Source organism: Schistocerca piceifrons, chromosome 3 (assembly GCF_021461385.2).
Source record: "Schistocerca piceifrons isolate TAMUIC-IGC-003096 chromosome 3, iqSchPice1.1, whole genome shotgun sequence".
Classification (NCBI taxonomy): domain Eukaryota; kingdom Metazoa; phylum Arthropoda; class Insecta; order Orthoptera; family Acrididae; genus Schistocerca; species Schistocerca piceifrons.
Window position 1 is genome coordinate 440,495,645 of NC_060140.1, and position 21,070 is coordinate 440,516,714.

General features: G+C 38.5%; 1 protein-coding gene across 1 annotated transcript in view; it reads right to left on the reverse strand.

The window, feature by feature from the left end:
- LOC124788728 (dipeptidase 1-like) overlaps nucleotides 1-21,070 on the reverse strand; it is a 304,298-nt gene that overhangs the window by 208,868 nt on the left and 74,360 nt on the right. Inside the window, exon 4 of the mRNA XM_047256010.1 lies at nucleotides 5,466-5,598. Within this exon, the coding sequence (XP_047111966.1) occupies nucleotides 5,466-5,598 (133 nt within the window). The remainder of the gene's footprint in view (nucleotides 1-5,465; nucleotides 5,599-21,070) is intronic.

Genomic DNA, 21,070 nt, shown 5'->3' on the forward strand with positions numbered 1-21,070 from the left:
ATCATCCCTTCAGACAAAAATGTGCAAAATTGAGAGCAATGAGTAACTGACAACAAATAGACGACAAGTGAAACCAAATTTATAAGTATTCAGACTTATATATAAGAAATGTCGAATCTTCATTTTGTATTTTTTGTCAAGATGTTGATAAATATGGATGCAAGCCATTTAATAGCGGCAGCTGCTAGATTTCGATTGTTTCAGTATAGTGCACTTAAAAGAGAGGTAAGAGGTGGAATTAAAATTCAAAGAATCAGTCTTGCTTCCAGCAGTCACTGAATATGACTATTGTACTCCAACTACATTGCACCATGAATGTATCATGGCTATTTCAGCAGTCATTCATAGCTGCTGCTAGAAATGTTGATTGTTTTTAACTTATTTTCTCATATCCTTAAAGTTAATATCACAGCTGATTAATCTGAGGTTGCTATATCGACAAGACACATATAATTTTGACAACATTTTGTTTGTAACCACAACAAAAATGAAGCATTCGATGGGCACTCAGCTCAGCCTTTATGAAATATCCTATGACTCCACCTGCATATTTCGAAAACAAAATTGAAAGTATCCTCATAAATGTCAGAAAAGAGTCACGTGAGGATTCTTAGGAGTCCTACTCATGTGTGATACAAATTTCTGTACAAAATATAACATGTGAAATAGAATTTGTCATGAACAAATACTTTTAATTAATTTTAAATGTGACTATACTACTTATCATGCAATGTAAATCATTACATAAGCAGTCTAGAATGTAATGTTCTCAAGTTATGTTCAACTTCAATGAGGTGTTATGAAGGTATCTTCCAGATCTGGCAATGAGCCTACTGAGTTTTTGCTGTTATACTGGCACTTCTTCAAAGACAAAATAATTTTACAATAGTATAGTAGACTGTAGTTTATCATAAAGTAGACATATACTTCATGGTATATTTTAGTCATTATCTGGAGCAAAATTTCCTTTCAAATCAATTAAGAGTGACATTATCAAATAAATACAAGAAATCTTCATGTTCTGAAGGGTCCAGTTTCTTTGTAATACAATGAAGTCCTTACAGAATATCAAAAGAGCAAAGGATCACGTTATATCTCCATATTACAGAAATGACTCCAATAATAAACAATACAGTATAAAAAGAAGACGTAAATTAAAAGAGAAATATAAAAATAGGAGATTAGAATAAAGTCTTCATGGAATTAGACATGTAATAGACTTCAAGAAAAAAAATAAATCAAGAATATCTTTTGTACAAGCAATTTAGCACAACAACTGCATATCTTATACGTTTACCAGTGACATTGCAACTACATCCATGTATTAAGTATCAGTGGTCTTTATTATATAAGCGCTAAATGCACTGCATTCTTCCCACTTCTATTCTCCTGTCTTACGAGAAGACACTCTGGTAAGTTCTATCCGCTCATATCAGCACCTTTTGTAATTTTTAGCATATAAATGCAGTACACTGATAATGTTACAATCAACTGATAATATTAATTCACAAAAATAACTAATCCCTTCATAGAAGAAGTGTTTTAATTCTCTCGTTATCTAAGCAAGGTTCTTGATCAAAAGTACTGAGCATTATAGCTCTATCACTAAATGTGTTTTTATAATTGGACTTGTTTCTGTTTGGTAATGTTGCCTGTGTAGTTGCTCAATAATTGTAAATTCCAACAATTTATTTAAATAAATCGTAGAACTAACGACCGCAGAGAATACTTTCAAGCAATATCGAAATTGCCTTCGACATATGAAGAAAACTGTAAGTAAACATTTTACACATAGCTTGAAACCTAATTTCATTTGAGAAGTATCCAGTGTCCCTTCATAGTGGCTAATTCTGAAAGTTATGAGAGGCGAAACACTAATCTGATTAATGAAAAGTAAATTTACAAGACTGAACAATTAATGACAATCAGGAGTACTTTAGGCGATAGACAAAAAAATTGGTCACAGAAGAGGCTAATACCATTAATAACCACACTGAGTGACATATTTCACAACTTGTATGTTTATTTATTACTTGTGAAGTACAGTAGGGTTAAAGAAGCTAAGAAAAATATCAAGGCAGTGTGCTGCCAGAAAATAATCCAAAAATTTTATCAACGAGATATCTGTGATTCTTCATTTTCTCCCGGCGTATTTGTTGCTCGAACAGTCCACGGGTATACTGCCGGTTCATAGTGTCCAACAGGCACAATATTTCGGCGATCAGACACGTTGCCTCGTCAGGTGCGCTGAAACAGTGTGCCTGTTGGACACTATGAACCGGCAGTATACCCGTGGACTGTTCGAGCAACGAGAAATCTGTTTCAGCAACATTTCTGAAACGAGAAAAATTTTGAGTTTACAGGTTCATGTGGAGATTGGTATTTCCAAAGAATGAGCAGCAAAGTTTCTCATATAATGTGGCGTACAATACATCCGTTTAGCACATTTTTCCATACGGACTAAAATACGTTATTTTACAACCCTGTATATGAAAGGTGTGTTTAAGGAGGTATATCAGTAATTTGTAATCCCCTTCACTGCTTGTATGATGTTGTCCAAAAACTTTTGACTATCTAATGCATTCCAAAGGTAATAGAGCATATTTAGTAAATCATAATCTGAATTTCAGATTTCATACGATCATGTTCTGCAATGTTCCTGGGCACATTACGTTTTCCCACAACTCGCCATCTGACGGCACGTCCAGTTTGTCGAACATGATCGTTTTGACGGTCCAGGTGATATGATGAGGGGAGACGTAATTTGCACGGTCTTAGTGTACTCCTAATCTCTGAACACTCTACACTCACAGGTCAACGTTATGACATTGTACTCCCTCCCTATGTGCGTCTATCCATGGATGCATTCCGCCCAGCCTTCATTTTTGTGGATGACAGTGCGCGACCGCATCGAACAGCAAAGGTGGAAGATATTCGACGAATGGACTCGCCTGTCCGTTCCTCCGACTTAAATCCCATTGAGCACGTGTGGGATGCGTTTTGAAGATGTTTTGCAGCACATGCACCAACGACCATCCAGCAGATGTCACGGCACTGGTGGAGCAGTGCAACGCCCGACCACAGTAACTCATTGTCAACGTTGGGCCAGCATGGGAGCACGTTTCACAGCAAGCGTTGCAGTCCGTCGTGATTATACACACTATTAAGAACCTCGTCTTTCCTTTTGTAATGTCCACGGGACCGTTATAAATCACGCTAATTTAAATGTAATTATCGTCTCTGAGTAAAAGTAATTTCTGTTCGTCTCGTATTTCTTTCTTATCTTCTGAACTGCTCTGTACTGTACTATGCAATAGCACTTCTTTCTATGGATGGTCCAAGTTCCATCGAACTATTTTACTTGGCAGTGGCACATCATCTGAGAGTTACTTTCGTCCTTTAGTTTTGCGCACCATTGTGTATGTGAGATCTGATCCTCTGTGGGGTAGATGGCCGCACAGCGATAAGATCGCTTTCAGGAAAGAAATACCTCTCCTACATTGTTATCGTGCTCAGTCAGTGCAATGTTCAGTTAACACGCATACTCAGAATGGAGGCTGACACATACCGTCCGTCCAAATATTTCTTGACTGATTTCACTCATTGCGCATAAGCGACATCAGAGCAGAAAAGACTATGGGAACATAAGCTAACAACTGTAAACGACTGATGTGAATTCAACCAGTCAGTTGTGAGTTGGTGCTGTTCAGTAGTGGATGTGCGGTCGCAGGGTGTCGACGTTGCTGTGGCGGGAGATTAGTGTTTAACGTCCCGACGACAACCAGGTCATTAGTGACGGAACACAAGCTCGGATTAGGGAAGGATGGGGAAGGAAATCGGCAGTGCCCTTTCAAAGGAACCATCCCGGCATTTGCCTCAAGCGATTTAGGGAAATCACGGAAACTCTAAGTCTTGATGGTCGGACGCGGGTTTGAACCGTCGTCCTCCCGAATGCGAGTCCAGTGTACCACCACTGCGCCACCTCGCTCGGTCACGTTGTTGTGTCACAAATAGCAGTAGAATAGCATTTCTGAATGACGTGTCCAAGGCATTCTCCAAAACGTTTTGAAGAAGAAAAAATGTGTGAAAAGTTTATCCCGTACACCTGTACTCCAAAACAACAAAAATAGATAAGTGGAAGCCTACGTGACATGCAAATGATGGACAATTCTTGAGAGGAAAAAGCATCACTGGTGGTAAGACCTGGTGCCATCGATACAAGCCTCAAATAAAGAGAAAAAAAGTAGCACTTGAGTAGAATAACATCCCACAGAAGGATTTCGCTTGTTTGTACGAGCGTTATGTTGTATTCAAGTGGTGGGAGAGTATATAGAACACCTGACGAATTAAAACTATCATCTTAGTGTTTATCTCTTTTTCATTAATCCACTCTTGAAACTTTTTGGATTGGTGGGGTCTCCTACACCACAATCCACCATACGGTGCGTGGCGGAGGGTACCTCGTACAACGTTATGTTGCATTCAAGTGGTGGGAGAGTATATAGAACACCTGACGAATTAAAACTATCATCTTACTGTTTATCTCTTTTTCATTAATCCACTCTTGAAACTTTTTGTATTGGTGGGGTATCTCAAAGGAGCCTTCTACATCTACATCTACGTACATACTCCACAATCCACCATATGGTGCGTGACGAAGGGTACCTCGTACCACAAGTAGCATCTTCTCTCCCTGTCCCACTCCGAAACAGACCGAGGGAAAAATGACTGCCTATACGCCTCTGTACGAGCCCTAATCGCTCTTATCTTATCTTTGAGGACTTTCCGCGAAATGTAAGTTGGTGGCAGTAAAATTGTACTGCAGTCAGCCTCAAATGCTGGTTCTCTAAATTTCATCAGTAGCGATTCACGAAAAGAACGCCTCCTTTCCTCTAGAGACTCTCACCCGAGTTCCTGAAGCATTTCCGTAGCACTCGCGTGATGATCAAACCTACCAGTAACAAATCTAGCAGCCCGCCTCTGAATTGCTTCTATGTCCTCCCTCAATCCGACCTGATAGCGATCCCAAACGCTCGAGTAGTACTCAAGAATAGGTCGTATTAGTGTCTTATAAGCGGTTTCCTTTGCAGATGAACCACATCTTCCCGAAATTCTACCAATGAACCGAAGACGACTATCCGCCTTCCCCACAACTGAGTTTTCTACTTCTTGGAACCTCTTGTCCTGGAACTAATTTCCCTTGTGAAAGACAGGAAATGAAAGAAGGTCATCAGTGAGCTGAGCTTGCACAGAGGAAGTTTACTAGCATTAATATGTATCAACTCAAACGCGCCCGCATTCCTCTATATAGTCTTAGTGCGACACTTGTGACAGCGATCTTATGCTGGTAGTGATTACTGAATTGACACAGATAGCTAGGTGTTACCATGTATGAAGCCCGCATGCCTGGAGGTGGCTTTATCGCGACCTCAGCGGCAGCGCTCATGCTGGCGGTGATTACTGACCGTCTGCGGAGGCGGCGAAGGCGAGCTGCCCGGGGTACTTGTCGATGAAGCGGCGGATCAGGTCGATCTGCTCCAGCGTCAGCTGCACAGCGTTCAGCTGCTGCGACTCGCAAGGCACGTACGCCGCCCAGAACTGAAACACGCGCGCCACGCAGTCACGTGACAGGGTTCAAACCTGATCCTTTCTTACATACAAACTACGTAATGGGACGTCAGTCTCCAATAGCGGAAACCAGGTGGTGAGCCCGCAACTTAGGATGGGTAACTGCACGAACTTGTGCTTTACACTATACAATGCCGAAAAAAAATTGCAACACCAAGAAGGAGTTGTGCGATATAAACCGAGTTAGTTGGCGTGTTTCTCCATCTGAAACATGATGTCTATTGAAATTTCGCCTTAGTCGCATAAGGATGCAAATCAGGTTTACCTTAGATACTCGCTGTAACGGTCGTGAGTTTTAGTTACCTTTGAGACTGGACCTAGAGACCTGATGTACAAGGCCTTTCTTCATTATCATCATCATTATCATCATCATCCCCTTCCAAGGATTAGGTGTTGTAATCAACCGTTCTGGTCTCTATCATCTACCCATCCGTCTCTTGCGAGGACTGCCTAATTCTCTCTTTCTAGAGGCGTATAACTCAATATCTTTTTTTGGAAATCTATTTTCTGTCATTCCACCAACAAAATCCTTCCATTTCATTCTATCCTCTCGTATCTTGTCATTAACTGGAATGATTTCTAAATATGTTCTTACTGTTTCATTTCTTATTTTACCTATTTTATTACAGCCTCTTACATACCTCATGAATTTAATCTCTTCTGCTTCTATGAGTGGTTTTCCTTTTTTTGGTATTTTCCATAATTCAGAACCATATACAAGAGGGCCATAACTGAATAGAATTTCATTTGTGTTTCTTTTCTTGTTTTTCTTCCCAAAGTTCCACTAACTGTTCCGCAGATATCTTTATATTTATTAACCTCCTTCTCAGTATCTTTGTCACAATGTAAACTAATACATACCCTAAGTAATTGTGTGCTTTTTCTGAAATTTTCTCAGTTATTACTATTTTCGATCTGACTGGATTCTTTCCTATGAAAGCCATTTTCTTTGTCTTATTTTCAGATACAGTGAAGTTGTAAAGTACTGTATTTTGTCTCAATCTATACACTGTTCTTTGAAAATTATCTTCTGTCTCCTGTATAATTATCTGGTCATCAGCATATAACAGTTTAATGGCAAGCTTGATCCTGTTTTAATTCCTGTCTTTATTTCATCTTTCTACTTAATATGTATATCGTCAATAAATAAATTAATTAAAGTGGGTTACAGACTGCACCCTTGTCGGATACCAAGATTTATTTCATCTGACATTTTGATACCGGAACTTACAATTACTTTTCTATTTACGTATAGACTCTTTACAATATTAATAAGATGTTCTATCAAACCTTTTATTTTCAATATAATCCATAAAAGGGGTCTTTTTCACTTATCAGAGGATTTCTCAAAATCAATAGATGCTAAATGCGTTTCTAAACCAATTCCCGAAGCAACAAATACGCCGTTATCAACACCTCACTGAGTGTGAACGAGGTCTTGTAACAGGGCTATGAAATCTTGTGTTTCCCGAACAGAATATTCCATGTTACTACCTGAAATTTATTGCAGAACTCAGTTAGTCTTTCTCCTCTTTCATTCTTACTACCAAGCCCAATATCTGCTGTAACTATTTCTTCTGCTTTTCTCCTACAACCGCAATCCTATCCCCCATGACCATTAGATTTTCATCTCCCTTTTCGTAATTTATTACCCGTTCAGTATCCTCATATGCTTTTTCTATCTGTTTACCCTCTGACTTCGATGTCGGGAACCCAACCTATTGTTGTCGGTGTTGGTTTGCTGTTGATTCTGATGAGAACAGCCCTATGAACAATCTGGTCACAGTATCTCACTCTCTGTCCTACCTTCCTAATCATAACGAATCATACTCCCATTTCTCATTTCCTGCTGCTGTTGATATTACTCCGTTCACTTCACTGATCCCCACTCTATCTATATTGAGCCTTAGCATTTCTTTTTTTCTGATTTTCTAGCTTCCCTATCACGTTAAATCTCCTGACGTTCCATGCTCCGACTGGAAGAACGTTATCCTTTAGTTGATTATTCAATCTTTTGCCCATGGTCACCTCCCGCTTGCAATCCCATAACAGAGATGCTAATGTGGGACTCGTACGGAATCTTTTACCAATGGAGAGATCATCATGATACTTGTTCAGTTACGGGCTACATTTCCCGTGGATACACACAACGTGTCTTAAATTCAGCGGTTTCCATTGCCTTATGCATCCCCATGCTGTTGATAGTTGCTGATTCTTCGCATTTAGGGCAGTTTACCAACCCAAGGGCACGAGAGCGCCCTGAAACTCTATCCGCTACTTCGCCCTCTTTGAAATGGCCATTGGCTGAAGGAGGGTAATTTCTTACGTCACTGCCGTTTCTTAAGATTTTTATTCAATATTTAAGCAATGGTGCGGTTCGAACTCAGGACTGAGGACGTTTTGATTACTGATCAAGGACGTCATTGTTCTCGTCATTTTATCTAGGCGGAAGTCACGGGATACTCCTTCAAGTTCATTGTTGATTATTTCACTCAATTTATTTGTTACAGATGGCAGCCACTCACTGATCGAACACGCTGAGCTACCGAGCCCGCAACCCCTAGACCACAAGTGCTTAACACTGGGTGTTTATACAGTTGTAATGATGGTTATTAATAACTTAAGGTAATCTCTTAGGTAATAGTACTTGATGTTTATACAGTACTTTTACAATCACAAATTACTATGAAGTACTAATCTCTACCTATACTGATAAAGATTACAACTGTTTTCTTAGTATAATGTGCTAAATATATGAGTATTATAATACTACAATCTAATACAAACACACATATTATCTGTCGACGACGCCATCATTGATTTAATCCTGGTTACAATTGGCGCAATGAAACATATTCCATATAATATTTGGAAACCACGTTTTATGAACCTTATATAATGGCACCAAAATTTTTTTAAATTGTACTTTACGTATGATTTTCCTGTAGTTTAGCACTTCAACAGACAGATATTTGTGAAATCACATGAAGGTTGTGCTTAAAAACAACAGCGACAAAAAAATAAAACCATTACAAGTGAATCGCAAAAATATAAATAAAACACTTTCTGTAATTATGTATCTACTTCACACAAAGGTTGGCAAAATTAAATTCAAGTAAACTGTTTTAATCTGTTGATGGCTGAAAAGAAACGTATAATCGTTACGATACAGGATTTCCAATTGCTGGCTGTTGATAAGATTTAACAGCCCCCAAACCATGCACATCTGCTTTTCAAATCATTAAAAAATGTGTGGCAAAATGTTTTATATTTAATTATGTAATAAGATTTATTCATGTTTGATTAATGACTGGAGCATAATAAAATACGCCTCAGTGTAAAGTGTCACTAGTCATTGTCATCATGGTGATTACTGGAGGCACACGTACAGGGCTTCAGAATATTCGTGATACCGCCCATTCCCTACCGCGTTCTTTTATTTAGTACGGCAGAAACAACTTACGAGTAAATCTTTATTATATCTCTTGTCTACTTCTATAGGATGTAAAAAATGTCAGTATGTATGTTCAACATCATCTTCTTAGCTACTGTATCGATTTCAGTTAAACTTGGTACACATATCGCTCAATATCTGGAAAGAAGTACTGTGGTGGTAAGAACCACCTGTACATTAAAGGGGTAGGGGTGAAAAAGAAGCGTAACGCACTGAGCGCAAATAAGTAGACGATATTCATCCAGTATTTGAGAATAATGGCACTTAGCTACCTGCAAAAAACATTACACTCAAACATTGCGCAGTTTTATCTGTGTGAGGCCACCAACAAAATGATGAAAAAAAAAAGTTTATTGCATACTTTTGTAGATTTTCGTTGTTCATGCAGTAAAACTGCCTCATGCAGCATGTCGTTTTAATTTGTACTTGTTTATTGCTAGGCTAACTCTACTCGTAACACATTCCTCTGGCAGTATCCACTTACACAAATGAATGTGACTCTAAAATTATGTCTTTACACGAAACACAGTTCAGGAGGAATGACATCATAAACACTGAAACACGTGAAAAACTTTCGCATCGTGCCTGACGTTTTAGTTTGAAACTTGTTTACATTTACTCTGCTCACAACATATTTGTCAGAGTCCACATATACCAATGAATGTACCTGCAAAAATTATATGACTGTAAGATACATACGCAAATTACCCAGACTACACCCATCTAGTGTTTGAAAATGAGAGCACTTACCTACTTCCAACAAACTTTAAACACAGTTTCAACCATTTTCTAAACATTTCCCTGCCTACATGCTTAATGTCAGATACGTAAAACATTAACTAATTTGTAAGATAGTCTGAAGTTTGTAACTGTTTTATACAGGAGAGTTCGATTTTTTAAAGAACCGGATGTTTATTAGTTATTACAATCTGGAAAGGGGCACTGTGGGGTGAAGAAACACCTACATCCCACAGGTATGGTAATGAAAAGGGGGTGACATAGAAGCATTACTTGGGAACACCTGGAGAATTTTGAACCAAAGGTACTTGACTTATTATTTCTATGAAAATTTTGTGGGAGTAACATTCCCCACTAACACTGTGGGTGGGTGTGTAGATGAGAAGGGATGACATAAAAAGGTTCCTAAACAACCTGTTTGCACTTAATTCTTGTGTTTAGTTTAACTCAATACGTTTAAGATGTAGTACCACTATTTGTCTTTCATTTGTGCTGTTCCTGTATCAACCAGGTCGCGTTGTAGGGAAGCAGCCTACTCACGCCGTAATAAATTCACATCAGTCTTTCCATTGTGTGCCAGCCAGTCCGCTGTAACTAGCTCTGACGTCATAAATGTTGCGCAATACTTTAAAAATCAAGTAAATAACCTAAAATGTTTCTAGCATGTCAGGAGTAATACTAAATTAATATGTGTTGAATATCAGTTCGATAACTTTAACCATTTTCGAAATTTGGACGTTTTTCTGTAAAAATCTTTGGCGCAACAGAAAAGAGCTAGAGAATTAAAAATTTATATTTAGATTCCTTTTTCATAATTATTTAATAGAAACAGTCTTCTGTATCCCACAAATTAGGATTTTAGTTGAAATTCATAATTTTCTGGTTTTTGTCCTAAAAATTAAGGAAGCAAGATAGATTAAGTAGGCTAATAAATAAGGCTAGGATGTTTATATTTAAGTAGAATGGAGATTCGCTATAACCATAAAGATGTGAGAAGTTTCATTTGAATAACGATAAAACTATAGCGATAGCGTATCTCCAAAGGGCAAGTTCAGAGCTCGTCTACTGCGTGCAGTGTAATTAAATTAATTCTCTCGCCCAAAATATTTAACTTAGCCACGTCAGACTTTTATTATGATTACTTACCTGTGTGCTGAATGCACATTTAAATTGAGAGCTTCATCGGCCATCAGCAAAAGAAGCTATGATTTATTCAATAACTTAATGTGGTGCATTACTAGCCCAGCGGCTAGTCGGGAGAGCCGATTTGATCAGGCGTTCCCTTAGCCGTCCGCACCACAGCTTTATATATATCAACGCTGCGGCAGGAAGCAAGGCCAAGTTCTCTCCAGACGCTGAATAGCACACCATATGTGTCGGGAGTCGCGTCGCGTCGGTATCATTGCTACAAACAGCCTCGGATGCCGTATTAAGTTACTCGAGATATGCGTAACCATGAAATCATTTTCGAGTGAAGTGTTAATTCTGGGATGACTTTACTGATATGTCTTCAGTTTGCATATGTCGTATTTTCACGTGCCGTCGCGGGACAAACATTCTACCATTATTTAGCGTGGCGTTTGATGAGCATATTCATCAAATTATGGCGAGCATTCATTTAAATATTTAATTTGGACAGTTATAGTGGCATCAGCGCATTAGACTCTGAACTGCTCTGTTAGTTAGATTGTGTGGATTCTTCTTTTTTTTCATCTGTGACTTTTAGAATACAGAGAAGGTTTTTTTCACGATCGTTTTTGATTATGAATCCCAGACAATCTCCTAATTCCTCAGAGCTATAAGCTGCAGCTATAAGTGTGTTTCTCAGATGAAGTGGGCACTAGGAATTCTAATTACAGGCTTCACGTTTTGCTAATCACTTTCTGGTTTGCCAATATTGTAGTTAGAGAGCCAGTGTTGAGAACGGCAAACAACAGCATAAATAATAGGAACATTTATATAACAATTAATTCCACCCGCCGCCCCTCATATGGTTAAATGGCAGGGAAATGCATTCATTTCTACTTTACATTCTACATTTTAAATAACAATAATTCTACCTGCCGCCCCACATATGGTGCATCGGCCGTGAAGTGTTTTACATCACAAAACATTATATAAAACAATAATTCCTTGACAGAGCTGGCACTGAGTCTAGCGGCACTGCCGGCATCCCGAGAAGTCAGTTTCGCCGCACCGCAGTCATCCGCTGGAGCAGCCGGAGCCGCGCCTGCAGTTGCGGGCCACGCAAACACAACAGCAGTCGGAGTGCCGTCTGCAATTCAGTGCTGCATCGCATCAGTAATCCGGGTACGCCTTGCCGGCAACGCCATACGTCGTGCAGAAGGAACTAAGTTAAGTGAAAAGCTGTTAAAATTTTACTAACCTGCACTAAAAGACTATCGGCGATGGAACCGCCAAAAGAAACTGAGGTTAAACTTAAATCAGAAAAAAATGGTTCAAATGGCTCTGAGCACTATGGGACTCAACTGCTGAGGTCATTAGTCCCCTAGAACTTAGAACTAGTTAAACCTAACTAACCTAAGGACATCACAAACATCCATGCCCATGGCAGGATTCGAACCTGCGACCGTAGCAGTCTTGCGGTTCCAGACTGCAGTGCCTTTAACCGCACGGCCACTTCGGCCGGCTTAAATCAGAACCTATGTCTGTTGAGGGAACTGTAAATCCAGACAACGGTTCAAGTGTAAATATGCATAGAAACAGTAATATTAAAGTGAAATATGAAGTATTGTCTCCTGACAGTAGTGTGAAAAGGGGCAATGATTCAATAATAGAGATCCCTGTAGTAAAGCAGAAATCAGAAATTGTTAATTTATTGGATGATAGTTTATCTGATGAATTAAAAACGAAACAGTCATCAGGGGTGGTAGAGTTTAAACAAGAGAAGTTAGATATGACTGATCAAACAGAAGTTTCATTTAGTTTTGATGGTTCTGGTGTTGGAGCTAGTTTTTCGTCACCTGAGTGTGATAAAAAGCCAGCTAGTGAGCAACCCAAAGACACTGGGTCTGTTGATTTAAATGTTATATTACAAGCAATAGCTGCCAGGAATGCAAAAATGTCAGCCAGTAATGCTAGAGTGACAGCTGAATTAAAGTCTGAAATTGTGGCCAGCCAAACACATTTTAATAAACGGTTTGAGGCAATGGACAATAAATTAGAATCCAATAATGCTGAATTAAAGTATGAGATTGTGGCCAGCCAAACTAATTTTAATAAACGATTGGAGGTAATGGACGATACCTTCAAGGCTGGTTGCAATAAGTTGAAAGAGGATCTATACAGTTTGAATTATAAAATTGATTACAATCATGAGGATATTAAGAAAAAGGTTGCTCAAAAATTTTCTGAAATGTATAAAACAGTAAAATCCTTAGTTGCTGAGGTTCGCAAAGACTTCCAAATGGAAGATGCGAAGCTGGAGCACAAGTGAACAGAAAAGATCGAGGCGGAATCTGAACTGTGCTCAGATAGGTTTAAAGATGTTAATATAAAAGTGAACATATGTCAAGCAGAAGTAGGCGCAATCAAAACTGATACTACTCATATTGTGCAAAGAGTAGATAATGTTGAAATGAGAGTAGAAAATATTAGTACTAACATTGATAACATTGAGAGTAAAGTAGCTTCAGTAACTTCTGGTAATGGTAGTATGCAACAAGTTGTAGCTGCAAACACCGCTTTTATCGGGTGTCGGCAGTTCTTGCAGTTCGATCCAGATAAAAATATCCACCCGTTAGATTTCTGGAACGATTTTAAAGATGTGAGTCCACCAACTTGGTCTGAACGAGAGGAAATCTCATTTATTAGAAGCCATTTAGCAGGTGACGCCATGCGTTGGTCAGCTGATGTTATGTTGAAGTGTAAAACATTAGCAGAATTTAAAACAGCTTTCATTAATGAGAATTGGTCCAGTAATAAGCAAAATGAAGTGTTGAGAGAATTTTGGAGTGGAAAACGCTTCAATGCAGGCAAGGAATCTATTAAAGAGTTTGCTAGGTCATGGATTTCACGTTTGTCACATTTGACTGAAAAGCTGAAACCTGAAATGATAATACTAGGTCTTGAAGCCAAACTGCCATGGTATTGGCAAACTAGAATTATATCTGCCCCTAGAGACAATCTAGATCGTTTCATTGGATATTTGGAACGTGTAGAACGTGTTGCTGCCAATGAGGAGCAAGCACGTAATAACAGAAATGCTAATAACACTAGTAGTAATTTTAAGAACGAGCAGAATGACAATGTAAGCATCAGAACAGTAGGTCGCCATCCTAGGAGAGGTAGGAATTGGATAAATAATTATCAGAACCAGCAAGGGCATCCAAATGATATTAATTTTGTGCCGAACAGAATTATGCAGGTAAACAACAGTGCGAAAAGCAATACTGTGCCAGTTAACTATAATGGAAATAAAGGAAACAGCAGTAGGACGAGGCAGGAAAACTAGTTCCCGTCTATGAGGACACTGGCGCTCACCAGGCGGTTACTTTTCCTAAAACAGTAGTTACAGTAATTGCTAACACAGATCAGAATACTCAAACTGAACATGTGGATGAAGTGTCGGTAGCATCTAAGGATACAACAGAAATATTAGATCACTCACAGTATTTGATAGATACCGTGTTAGAGACGCTTTCTAAGTGGGAAGAGAAAGAGAAGGCGCAGCAGTGTAATGGTAGGGAAGAGCTACAAAATACTGAATTGTCAGGTGAAGAAGCAGAAGAAATTCATGCTTATATATACGATGAGGATGATGTGCTCTTATTTAAAGTGCCTCTGCAGGATGTTGATACTGTACTAATAGATTTAGGACAGGAGGTAAGTGAGAATGTAGAGGGTAGCCTGTTGGGGGTCGATGAACCCAGTAGCTGTAACCAGTTGTCACCTGAGAAGGAACCCGACGATAATAGTGAAAGTGGTTTAGCTGTAACTAGTGTTATGCCCGGTCTGGAGGCGTAGAATCGCCCAGACTACAGTAATTTGGGTCATGTTCAGCAAACTAAATGTAATGAAGTCGTGCAGTGTTTCGATTTGAAATTAATAGACCGACTGGAAAAGGCAGCTGAAAATGTAATTCAGAAAACCCCTACACACTTTGACCTAAATGTAATGAAGACAGATGCCGATCACTTTAGTTGGAGACAAATCCAAAAGGAACTATTGGATGAATTTGAGGAACCATCCTATAATAATAGTGAATATGTTGGGTATCAATGTACGTTGTCTCTTAGACAGTGGAAGAGAGGTGAGCGCGATATCTCAGTCCTTCTTTGATGCATTGCCTGGTAAAGACAAATTTACATTAATGAGGGTATCAGGACTAAGAATAATTGGTGCTACTGGCAAGGTGTCAAAAACGGTAAAGCAAGAAGCTTTGCTGCTCATTAACATTAATGGCAATTTAATTGATCATCCATGTTTAATTGTAAACAATCTCAGTATTGAGGTTTTAATTGGCATAGATTTCCTGTCAAAATATCAGAGTGTTGTTGATTTTGAAAGAAGCCAGTTAAAAATGGTCTTGCTGATAACCGGAGTAATTACAATACCTTTTAGTGATAAACATGTAGTAACTAATGATGAAACTTGGGAGCTGCCTATACGAGTTCTGAAAAATAGGAGATATTGGGACGAAGGTGTTAATCTTAGTACAAGTAAGCTAAACACAGAAGAAGAAGAAGCAATTATTTTGGACAAAATAGAAGCTAAATTGCAGGAAATCGATAAAATTTCAGCTAATCAGAAGGAAGAATTGAGACTGGTTTTAAAAAGGCATCATAAGGTATTTTCAGATCGACCTGGCGTGGTCAAAGGTTATGAATGTCAATTAAAGGTGAAACCTGGCCAAGTGTTTTTCAGGAAGCCATACCAAATACTTGTAGCTAGGAAGGAGGCAGTTCGAAAGGAGATACAGAGAATGCTAGAGTGGGGTGTGATTGAAAAAGCGGTCAGTGAGTACAATAATCCTCTTGTTGTTGTACCAAAAAGAGACGGGAGTGTCAGATTGGTCTTGGACGCTCGTTGGTTGAATGAAATAGTGGTTAGGAGAAATGATAGACCGCAGAACATGGACGAGTTATTGCAAAAGTTCCGGGGAGTAAAATTCTTAACTTCTATGGACATCACGTGTGGATATTGGAATTTGCCACTGACGGAAATTTCAAGGAAGTACACAGCTTTCTTGTATGAAGGAGTTTGTTACCAATACCGTGTGGTACCTTTCGGACTTAATATCTCTGTTTGTGCCTTCGTACGTGTGATGTGCCATGTTTTAGGACCAGCCTTAAGTAATAAAATAACAGTCTACGTAGATGATCTGTTAATAGAAACTCCTACCTGGGAAGAACACATAGTTTTATTAGAGGAAGTGTTAGAGGCTATTGAGAGAGGTGGCATGAAACTAAAGATTGAAAAGACGGAGTGCGTTAAAGAGGAAATAGGTTTCTTGGGATATATGATAAGTGGAAAAGGTATTCTGCCTGACCCAGGCAAGCTAGCAGTCATTGAAAAATTTGAGGCTCCCAGAAACAAGAAGCAGTTGAGATCGATGTTCGGTCTTTTCGGCTTCTATAGGCGTTTTGTTAGTGATCAGGCTTTTAATGCGCCCTGTCTTCACCTCCTGCTGAAAAAGAATACCCCTTGGGTTTTGACAGCAGAATGTCAACAGGCGTTTGAGGTGCTTAAACAATCTTTAATTAATAGTCCTATTTTACATCATCCTGATTTTGAAAAACATTCTGTATGTCTGTTGATGCTAGTGGCTATGGTACAGCTGTGGAGATATTCCAAGTAGAAATAGAGAACGAACAAGAAGTGCACAAGACTATAGCTTTCGCGAGTCGATCTTTACAGGCAGCAGAGAGAAATTATGGCATCTCAGAACTGGAAGCATTGGCAATTGTATTTGGGGTACAGAAATTTGAGCAGTATCTACTGGGTCACAAGATAATTGTTTACAGTGACCATAAGGGGTTGACCTTTTTAAAGACCTGTAAGTTGAGGAATGCTCGTTTGGTAAGATGGTCATTGTATCTCCAGAAGTTTGACCTTGAGGTTAGATATATTCAAGGGAAAGACAATCTGGTAGCCGATGGGTTATCTAGAAATGCTCTGTGATGACGCGGGAATTACAGCAACAGACCTAAGTGAAGTTCGAATGTTTGCATTGCACGAAGTAAAGGAAGAAAGTGCATTAAAGAGAGTGATTAAGAACTTGAGACGTGAGCAGAATGCAGATGACCAACTGAAATTAGTGAAGAGCTATTTAGGAAATGCGAACTATCCTAAGGTTTCGCAATACTATTGTCTGCATAAAGGTATTCTGTTTAGGAGGAAAAAGGTAGGTGTTTCTGAGTGGAAGCTGTGCTTTCCCTTACAACATGTAGACTTACTAATCGACTATGTACACCTGAGGTATGGGCACTACGGTGCAAAGAAGTGTATTGCAAAATTAAAAGAGAAGGTTGTGTTTGACAACATGTACCGCCGTGTGGCCAAGCGTCTAGCATCTTGTGTAGTGTGCCAGAAAGTCCGTGCTGCTAACACCAGAATACAAGGGGATATGCATTCAATAGAGCCTACTGAAACCCTAGAATTACTGGCTTCTGATTTGTTTGGCCCTCTTCCTGCTTCGAGAGGTGGGTGCATCCATGTTTTTGTTGTTGTGGATGGATTCAGTAAATATGTTAAGCTATACCCAATTAAAAGAGCAAATGCAAAAACGTTGGTAGAAAAGTTGGAAAAAGATTTCTTCGTGAACGTTGGCGTTCCGAAAAATTTGCTGTCAGACAATGGGCCTCAATTTACTTCTGATACATTTAAGGAATGTCTAGATAAGGCCGGCGTGAAACATCTGAAAATATCTGCGTATTTCCCCCAAGGAAATATGAGTGAACGTATTATGAGAGAATTGAATAGGCTTTGCAGAACTTATTGTGCTCGGAAACACTCAAGTTGGGCAGAGCACATTAAGTATTTTGAGAATGTAATTAACAACTTAAGACATGATGCAACTGGTTTTGCACCTTGCGAATTGATGTTTGGCCAAGAACCGCACAATGTGATTGCAGATATGGTTGAATTCCCTATTCTAAAGCAAATATCCACAGACGAGAAGAAGTTAAAGGCTAGGGCAAATATAAGAAAAAGAGCGTTGGAAAGGAAGAAGCGTCATGACGCAAAAGCTGTACCCACCAGTTTTGAAATAGGTCAGTTAGTCCTTGTCAAAACCAAGGAAAAATCAAAGAAAATAAATGCAGAAACAAAGAAATTCATGTTCGTATACCAAGGACCTTTCAGGATCATAGGAAAACCACATGCCAATGCATATAGGCTAGAGTACCCTAAGAGTAAAAATCTATTAGGTCTCAGGAACGTGATCAACCTAAAGAAGTTCATAGGTGGTGAGTGAATTCTGTAGGGAGGAGGTTGTTCTGTAACCTCTACACAGTGTGGCAGCTGTGCAGTCCCAGCTGTGTGAGATCTTCTTTCCCATTTCAGATTTCACTCATTCTTCATCTTTCCTATCTACAAAAATTTCGACCCCTTCTTTCCAACACAAAAATTTTCCGTTATGGTTATCAAGCCATGAGTTCTGTAACCATTCTATCCACCGATTAGTGAAGAAAATACCTAATGTGACAAATCTAACTATGACATAAACAACAGAGGAGTATGACGTAATTAAGATACAAATGTATTTGAGTAACAGTTATGTATAGAACCCTGGTAATATTATAAGTACAAAGTTGTTGTTTTATTGGAAATGGTCCCACAATATTATTTTAAAAGGATGTACAAATTCGTGTTCAAGCAGGATCTGAAGTGGCAGTAAAACCTAGTGTATGCATTAAAGCTAACTAACAAATAGTAAGAAAGAGTGCTTAGTGTTATGAAAAATATGCAGATAAATTGCAAGAATAAACTCACCCTGTGTAGCAAGGAATGGCAGTGTAATAGAATTGAACAGTGTTTGTGGTTGAGACGTGAAGGACACGTCCCTGAAGTATTTGTAATTTTGGAGCTGGCCATTATTTTGGTGTAGTGTGTGACAGGACACACCTACATGTATTGAGGTTATGAGTTGGAGGCGTGAATGCGACCATAGGTACCCTTATGTTAGATGAGACAGAGCAGCTCATGGTGGCCTATAGGTTTAAGGAATTTAGTATTACGCTCGTCCATAATTACTTGATGCACTTTAGTGGTAGGTCGAGAGAGACTACCTGTGGTTTCAGCGTCCGATCGAGTGGAAATGGATTGCCACGTGGGTAAACTGATCAGCTGCAGTACACAACAGATATGAAATAAATGTGCTATCCTATGCTTTAAATGTTAATAGAGTGAGTGTTAAATAAGTACATACACTAGCAACATAATTGAATAACATAATGGCAGACGTGAAACATTATTTATAGCTCAGCATAAATACACTTCGATGAAGTAAGTACATAACTGCAGATGTGGAACTGACACAGCAGCAGAGGACCAATAAGTGGAGTTAGTAGTCAACTAAACGTAGTGTGTTTTGAACACTCAGAACTGTACTATTACCACAAGTTACTCACATGTACAAAGAAGCTGAGAATACAACTACTAATCAAATATACTCATACTATCTCTAAGAATAAGGTAATCAAAGATGAGTCAGCTAAGTAAATAAAATACAGATTTGACAGGAATGTACCGAGCATTGGTTCACTGTTCCGGCCCAGAAATAATAAATTGAAATTAAATAGGATTCATGATTGTATGCCTTGAGCATAAATTTTCTCTAGTACGTGACTAAAGGCGTTTTGAGCCATTTGTTTACCAATTTTATGACGGTTAAGTAACCATGAGAATAAAATTGAAAAGTTCTGTTAACTTTGTTCCAGCAACATATTGAAGGATAAAATGTATATATACCCATTTCATTGTGACCCACCCTTAGACAACAGAGTCTGAGGCACTCTTTTTGTTTGTTCTACAGGACAAACCAGATAATGGCAGCCTGGTAGCTGCGTGAAAACGTGGAGTGACTTGGACACAACTCACAGTGACCCCTCCCCTTTCCCCATGTAATTTAGAGTGAACGTGAAGGACGCACACCATAGCAACTTCCCCTCCTCTACCCCTGTGAATGGAAGTGTAGAACGCCAGCCAAAGCGGCTACAACCACGTGTGTAAAAATTATTTGTAAAATTTTCTTTCACGTTTACAAAAGACTGCTAAGATATAATCATCTGTTTATGTATCTTGAATAACTTTTACTTTCGTTGAATTTATGCATGTAAAAATGTATTTAATGGATTTAAGATTCTCGTAATTTTACATATTTTTATGTGTTTGTTTGTCTAAGGCAATATGTATCCCAAAGTGCTTCATTGATTTAGCTTAAATTTTGAGCAATAATATTGTTTAAGAGGCAGTGAACATGCCAGTACTTTAAATAATTAAAGTAGGTAATCAGTTCTCTTTTGATATTTATATATGTTTACAATTCAATTTTAATTTTTCATAGGGAATTAAGCTGTACTCTTGCTTCCCTTTTTGTAATTAAATTTTTTTTCGTTCATAAACATTCAAAAACAAAAAATTTAAGTAGAGGGTGATGTAGGGACGCAGCCTACTCACGCCGTAATAAATTCACATCGGTCTTTCCATTGAGTGCCAGCCAGTCCGCTGTAACTAGCTCTGACGTCATAAATGTTGCGCAATACTTTAAAAATCAAGTAAATAACCTAAAATGTTTCTAGCATGTCAGGAGTAATACTAAATTAATATATGTTGAATATCAGTTCGATAACTTTAACCCTTTTTCGAAATTTGGACATTTTTCTGTAAAAATTTTTGGCGCAACAGAAAAGAGCTAGAGAATTAAAAATTTATATTTAGATTCCTTTTTCATAATTATTTAATAGAAACAGTCTTCTGTATCCCACAAATTAGGATTTTAGTTGAAATTCATAATTTTCTAGTTTTTGACTTAAAAATTAAGTAAGCAAGATAGATTAAGTAGGCTAATAAATAAGGTTAGGATGTTTATATTTAAGTAGAATGGCGATTCGCTATAACCATAAAGATGTGAGAAGTTTCATTTGAATAACGAAAAAACTATAGCGATAGCGTATCTCCAAAGGGCAAGTTCAGAGCTCGTCTACTGCGTGCAGTGTAATTAAATTAATTCTCTCGCCCAAAATATTTAACTTAGCCACGTCAGACTTTTATTATGATTATTTACCT